The 7,828-nt window shown below is 37.1% G+C and overlaps 1 protein-coding gene across 1 annotated transcript; it reads right to left on the bottom strand.

Annotated features, from left to right (window-relative positions):
* Positions 1-830: 830 nt before the first annotated feature.
* Positions 831-7,607, bottom strand: ANKRD7 (ankyrin repeat domain 7). The gene is given in 7 exon segments (XM_037519212.2): positions 831-888; positions 1,720-1,765; positions 1,767-1,857; positions 2,665-2,771; positions 3,661-3,834; positions 3,988-4,102; positions 7,217-7,607. Coding segments are annotated over 7 exon segments (765 nt in total). The 5' UTR covers positions 7,435-7,607; the 3' UTR covers positions 831-874.
* Between the last annotated feature and the right edge of the window lie 221 nt (positions 7,608-7,828).

Below are 7,828 nucleotides of genomic sequence, written 5' to 3'. Positions count from 1 at the left end.
ACCATCTGATTCTGTATCAGGTAGAAATAAAAAACCTGAACAGACCTATTGCAAGCAAGGAAACTGAAAAGATAATCAAGTCCTCCACAAAACAAATGCCCAGGACTACATGGTTTTACCAGCTCTATGAAATCTTCAAAGATCATCTAATACCTAACTTTCCTAAACTCTTCCAAAAACAAATAAGAGATAGGGAATACTTCCAAACAACTTTACCACGATACCAAAACCAGACAATCTTTACCACGATACCAAAACCAACAAAATCTCTCTCTCTCTCTCTCTCTCTCTCTCTCACACACACACACACACACACACACACACACACAAACTACAGATCATTTTTCCTGATGAACATAGACGAAAAAATCTTCAACATAATCTTAGCAAACTGAATTTAACAATGCATTTAAAGGACCATACATCATAACTAAGTGGGATTTATTCCAGACATGAAAGGGTGACTCAAAATCTAAAAATTAATCAATGTAATTCAACATTCAGCAACAGGAAAAATAAAAATCATATGATCATATCAATAGATGCTGAAAAACACATTTGATAATATTCAACTTACATTTAACATAATAAAGGCCATATATGGCAACATAATAAAGGCCATATATGGCAAACCTGTTGCTAACATCATTCTCAATGGTGATAAACTGAAAGCATTTCCACTAAAATCCTAAATATAATTTAAGAAAGCCACACACCTTCTGAAGAATCAGACAAAAACTAACAAGCAAAATTATTTGCTCAGTTTGTATCTTCTTACCTTCCTTCTGATTTTCTCTATCAAATGTAGTGACCATAGTTGTCTTTGCGGATTTGTGTATCTTTTTAACTTTCTTGTCCTTTCCATAATTAGCAATTAATTGGTGAAATCTATCCATAAAGAGAAAATATGTTTGAATTCCAGCACCTATGGTCAATTCAGTTCATAAAACATAATCATCAAATCAAAACTTTAGACATTAATGCCTCCTCAAGTATGTCGCACACTTGCTACCGTCCTCAAGTGTCCTTTCAAGCTAACTTCATCAATAAATACCTTTTTTTTTGGGGGGGGGGACCCTTGCTGGTGGCCAGAGAAGGAACCAGCGCCGCAGCCCTGCACTCAACCGCTGAGCTACCAGGGGAGGCCCAAATAAATACCATTTTTATTTACATCCTTTCCATTTTCCAGCATTTCTTTTCTTCCTGCTATCACAAATGAGCAACTAGAGCAACAAAGAAAAAGTAACTTTAGGTTATATTTGGGGTATTGATTTGCTAGGGCTTCCATGACAGCATATCACAGATTAGTTGGTTAAATCAACAGAGATTTATTTTCTCAGAATTCTGGGAGCCAGATGTCTATGACCAAGGTGCCATCATGGTAGTTTTCCTCTGGGAGCCATAAAGGATAAATCTATTCCAGAACTCTCCTTAGCTATAGAGCTTGCCACTTCTTCACATAAATTGTCCCTTCATGCACAAATTCCCATTCCACAGTATATTCTATTACATACAAATTAATCTATAGACTGTGCCTACCTGTATTTCTTATATTGATTGATCCCCACAAACAGGGGAAATCAAGGATCCCTGGGTCCAGTGTTCATAACATGATTACCCCTATTACAGAACCTATTCCAGCTTTGTGCTTTGGAGTCCATGTTTTTTTCTGTCTGGTCAAATCCCACATAACTGTTAAAAGGCTGCAGTATTACTTACATAGATAAACCATTGAAAGAAGCATATTCCTCAGCCGTGAATCCATGAATATCTTGGCAAGATAGGTCCACTTCTTGCTGAAGAAGAATACTAACTATATTTGTTGGTTCATTACTGACAGCAATCATAAGGGCTGTTCTGGAGCAAGAGGGAAAAAATATCTATGAATTTTAAACATGCATTCTACTTTTAAAACCATCTTAGAAGTTAATATCCAGAGTACAAAAAGCACTCATCCAACTTAAACACACACTCAAAAAAAAACCCAATTAAAATATGGATAGTAGATATGAATAGACAATCCACCAAAGCAGATATCCAGATAGCTAAATGGATACAAGGGTAAATATTCAACATTATTTTTAACAAGGGAGGTGCAGGTCAAAATCATAAGGAGCTATAATCTCATATCCATGAGAAAATTATATTTTAAAAGGACTCCCAGTAACAAATGCTGGAGAGAATACAGAGAAAGAAGATCCCTGTTACACTACTAGTGGAAATGTTAACTGGTACAGACATTCTAAAAAGTGTTCTGGATTTATCTTGAAAGACTATGGAAATACATGTGATCCAGCAATCCCACCTTGGGCATCTAGCTAAAGAAAATATACCATCAACTCAAAAAATTGTGTGTTTTGCAAGGTTTACTACAACATTATTTACAATGGCTAGGACATGGAAACAACCTAAGGGGTTCTGGGTCCCTTACTTCCATTTAACTAAAGCATCTTGGATTTAGAGATTGAGTTCCTATTTTAAGATTCTAATGTTATAATAATCCACCAATTAATATAGCCCAACAGTTTGATTTCATAGGTTGAAAAACAGATCCAGAAATCTAGATAATTTGTCCCAAATCATGTGGCCAGATCATTTCTCAATGTCATATATCATCCGACTAGGTGGCTGTATTTATAAGCTCTTACTTAGCATTAATTATACCTTTGATCCTTATCTGAAGCATTCACATCTGCCCCTCTCTTCAGAAGAAATTCTACCATTTCTGTATTATTTTTAGTAATGGCAAGTAAAAGTGGAGTATACCCATCCTGAAAAAAAAATTTCAAAATGGTTATTTAAAATATTGTATCAATATTACACACCTTTTAGATTTAAGTTCAATTTGAAAAATACATGTGGTTATAAGATACCTCTCAATATGGACTTTAATTTTTAAAAGATTTTGAGACATAGCACAATACGATTCAAAGGTCAAAGAAATAAATTGGAGCTAAGCCAGCCAAAAAATAAAATTAAGGTTTCTAAATTAGCCTTAATTCAAATTGTGGACAAAAGCATCCTGGAATATTTAAGTGATGAATACCTAATTTTAAAGTAAGTATTGCAAAACATCAATTCACTTTTTCATAATATTGTTACAATTGGGCTTCTATAGGGTTTCATTTAATGAAATTTCAAATGCTGGCACTTGTTTTGGGCTGTCATATAGACAAAGTATCAGTGAATTAAAGTGTTAAGATGCCTTAAAAATATACATTTCTCAGTTATCCATAATCTCAATAAGAAAGTTGGATTATTTTTAGCATAAGTGATTTTCTAATTCAGTCCTATTCTCATCATTATTCATGAGTATATCAGCATAGAAAAAGTAGGCTTTATGATTTTTAATCAATATCCACTTAGGAGAAAATCACATCTTTTTCATTTGATACAGACATTTAAACAGTTATGACTGTTAACATATGGTGCTGCTTTGGAGGTCAAGATCAAAGTCAAGTAAAATGGATAAAGACATTTTGAAAAGAAAAATATTATCAGTATTTGATAATCTCATTCTCCTTCCCTCCTCCCCACTTTCAGTTTGGAAAATTCACTTTTTATATAGCATAGGTTTCAACGGACATCAATTATTTCAAATGAATAGCTTTCATTATTTTCTAAAATATTAACTCTAAAATAGGTGTTCAAATATACAACCTTATTGTGAACTTCAATATCGGCTTTGTGTTTAAGCAGTTTTTTGACTAGTGAGATGCTGTGACCGCAGACAGCATAATGAAGAGCAGTATTGCCATCTTTATCTGCCAGGTTTGGGTCTGCACCATGGTATAAAAGAATAGTAGCACAAAGTTCCTTTTCACACTGTACTGCCTGTCAATACAACAAGACTAGATGAGCATTTTACTACTTACAATATAATATATTAAATTGGTGTTTAATACTATGTCCTAAAATATAAATGCCAACAAAAGTTAATTAAAAGAACTCAAATACATTCTAACTGAAGAGGAAAAATTAACACACCTTAATCAATGGGGATCTATTGTCACTGTCCCAGACATTTATTTTACACTGCTTCTCAATTAAGAGGGATACAATATTTGAATATCCATTAGCACAGGCCAGGTGCAAAGGTGTCCTGTATCAATATAACAAAAAAACAAAGTTAGAGGAAAGTCTTTTTTTTTTTTTAAGATTTTTTATTTTATTTATACAAGTGCTGGGGTACAGGCCAGATGTGCAGGAGGGCGAAAGAATTCACCAGAGACTGAGCGTGGAACAGAACAGGCAGACTGACGAAATACACCGCTGAGGGGAGCAGCGGGCGAGACAGGAGAGGTCTGCTGCACCATGTGGGATTCTCCCTGGCCAGCCGGGGTCAAACCCACACTGCAGAGGCTGCAAACAGCTTCACAGCGCGGTGCTTAACCGCCTGTGCCACCAGGGAGGCCCTAGAGGAAAGTCTTTTTTTTTTTTTTTAAAGATTTATTTATTTATTTATACAAGAACCGGGGTACAGGCCAGATGCACAGAAGGGTGAGAGGATTCACCAGAGACAGAGTGGGCAACAGAACAGGCAGACTGACGAAATAAACTGCTGAGGGGAGAAGCAGGCACAAAAGGAGAGGTCTGCCGCGCCATGTGGGACCCTCGCTGGCCGGCAGGGATCAAACCCACACAGCAGAGGCTGTGGACAGCTTCACAGCGCTGCGCTCAACCACCTGCGCCACGGCCCCACTAGTGGTTATATATTATAACCAATATCATGCCAGATCATTTATTATATATATATAGGCATTTTCTATGTGTACTTATTTATATTTACATAAAACTTACATTAATTTTAATTGATTTTACCTGAATTTAAAAGGCTATGCAAATGATTTGAATATCAACATTTATTTAGTTTCACTTTAAAGAAAATTTAACTATAATGAGTTTTAAAAAATAGGTTTCTTTTAGAAAATAAAATGGTGTTTTAGTTTTGGAAAGAATAAAATTAGGCATATAATTACAAGTATCTTAGAGAAACACTTTAAAATTAAAATTATTCTTATTAAAAAGTCTTAACATTTATTTTACCAATGTATTATATTCCCAGTCTAAGACTTTAGTTTATATTGTTACTTTTTAATTCATAGAATTTATAGAAAATCTAAATCCCATGAGTGTTAGTGCCTAGTGCTAGTGCTAGTCTAGGGCCTCAGGTTAGCTGATGTCATTCAAGTTCTGTTTTCCCCCAATCTTTTACTGTCTCATAAAGCAGAGTAGTCAGGGAACAATACATTGATAATGTGACAAACAAATCCCTAAAGGAAGTGAGAGAGCAAGCCCTGAGGCTATCGGAGGGAAAGACACTTTACACAAAGGAATCAGTAAGTTCAAAGACACTCAATGCACTTAGTGCATTCCAGTGGAACACTAAGGAGACCTCAACAGCTATAGGTTAACGAAATAAGAGTCATATGAGATGAGAGGTAACAGAGTGGGTGGATGTCATGTGGGGCTACATGGGCCATTGAAGGGACATTGCCTTTTACCCCTAGTGAGATGGAAAGCACATGGGTACTGCTAAGGCAAGAAATGACTTCATTTGGTGTCCATTTTACAGGATCATTCTGGCTACTGTGTTAAGAATAAACTAAAAAGTTTAAAACAGAACACTAGCCAGGAGGTTACTATAGTCATTGTGGTTAAAGCATGATGGTGGCTTTGACTAGAATTCTAACAATGAAGGTGACAAGAAATGGTTGGATTTTATATATATTTTGGAGGGGGAGCCATTGGATTTGCTTTGAATTAGATACAGAATGTGAAAGAATGAGAGAAATCAAGAATGAATTTAGGTCTAAACAACTGGGAAAAAGGATGGCAACTATAGAAAGAGAAGAGCAGATTCAAAGAGGAATAACAAAAGCACAGTTTAGCAATGTTTCCTATCTCAGTTTGAAATGCCTAAACGGTGATGGAGCCAGTTGACATCACATTGGTAACTTGAAATCAGGCCTCTCTCCACTCCACTTCTAGCCAAGAGCCTATTGTTAAACATTTATCAGCACATCACAGCCTATTACATAGCCAAATGGAAGTGCAGGCATTTTTGTTCTAGAATTTGGAGTAGGCTACACTGGATATAAAATGTTGGAAAGCATTGGAATATAGATATTTTAAAACAACCTGTTATTTTCACTGAGTGAAGATTTTAAAAGAAAGAGAACATCATTTCAAGGTCTGAGTCCTAAATATTCACCAGTGAGGAAGATGAGGAGAAACCAGCAAAGGAGTCCGAAGAGTCGGAAAAATGTCAAGTAAATCCCAAACCTTGAAAGATAACATAATATTTCAATTACTACTGCTGAGAGCAAGTAAGATACCTGGCAGAGATGCCAGCCAGGTAAAACTGAGAATTGACCACTGAATGAAGTTGTGCTGAGGTTAACCTTATCTTGTCAAGTAAGTCAGTGGAGTGGTGTAGGATAGTTGGATAAAAAAATCAGCCAACTCTGGTTTTATTGAAAGGGAGAGTTAAATTACTAACAGCTGACACATAACCTCTTTCTAACCAGTTACCCAACTATGATGAAAGAGGATATTTTCCAGACCCTATAATTTAAAAACTTCCCAAAAGATTTTAAAACATACAGTACATTTTTTTTATTAAAGTCAAACACAAAACCTGTTTCTTACTATATAAAATTAATTTTGTTTTGCAGTAAGTGGTTATTAATGAGCTGTTTGAAGCTACTCTGCAATTGAAGAAAATTTTCACAGGTAACCTGCATTAATATTGTTAACTGTTTCCAGGTCTTAAAATCTTATAGATGTAAATACCATCCTTGAGTAGAGATGGTCATCTTGACTCTTTTCCCTTTTCCTACAAGTGGTAATTCTTAGATGGCGGGGGGCAATATACACCAAAAAATAAATAAATAAATAAACAAACAAACAAACAAATAAATAAAACTAATCCAAAGCAGATGAAGAAAGGGAGAAAAACCCAGGGCTGACTAGGTGGTGGTGAAGGAGAAGGAATCAGGGAAGCCAAAATTTCCTCAAATACTGGGATAAGCATTTTTAAAGATTAGTAGGTGAAAAAAGGAGGGTCACCCTCTGCGGAAGGTTACCAGACCTCTTTGGTCTGTGAACTCTAGAGTGACAATGGCAGCCCCGACAAGTCCTGATTATGATTGGAGGCCCCGGAGTCTTGTTTCCCCTCCACTGCGCCCATGTCACTCACGGCAGCTCTGCTCACCTGTACTGCCTGTCCCGCAGGTTCACATCATGTTTCTTGACCTGGAGGTAGTAGTTCACCTTCTCCAAATCCCCGACCGAGGCAGCTTTGTGAAGTTTCTTTAAATCTCTATTTCGAAGGCGGTAGCCCCATTGGGCGGCACTGACACTAGCCTGTCCTAGGTGTGCCGAGGGGCCGTGGGATCCACCCTTCCGACTCCAGGTGAAAAGCTTCTGCATGGCAGTGCAGGTGCCAATCACTCAGTCAGACCAGCAAGTCTCCTTCTACAGTTCCACATGCCTCTGGGCGCCAGTCCCTTGACCCTCTACCGGAAGTGGGACAAAGACGGGAAAAGGACGGTGCAGCTTGCATGGGGCCACTCGAGTTCTCGGTTGCCTGGCAACACTCAGTGTCTGCAGCGTAGGTTGGGGGCTAGTCTCAGTGGCGCCCAGGGCAATTTCAATTCAGATGTTGGACTGCCACACTCAGACTTCTTTTTAGATCTAACAAACAGCCTTTGGGCAGAAGTCTACCCAGTTTCTTACAAAACAAGCAAACAAACGAACAAAAAGAAAACCCTTGTCCTTCAAGGATAGACCTAATATAATGGCTTGAACTCTTACAAACTCAGAA

Source organism: Talpa occidentalis, unplaced genomic scaffold (genome assembly GCF_014898055.3).
Source record: "Talpa occidentalis isolate TD23 unplaced genomic scaffold, MPIMG_talOcc4v2.1, whole genome shotgun sequence".
In the NCBI taxonomy this organism is placed as follows: domain Eukaryota; kingdom Metazoa; phylum Chordata; class Mammalia; order Eulipotyphla; family Talpidae; genus Talpa; species Talpa occidentalis.
The sequence above is the reverse complement of the archived record's forward strand: the minus strand, read 5'-3'. Positions and strand labels throughout refer to the sequence as shown.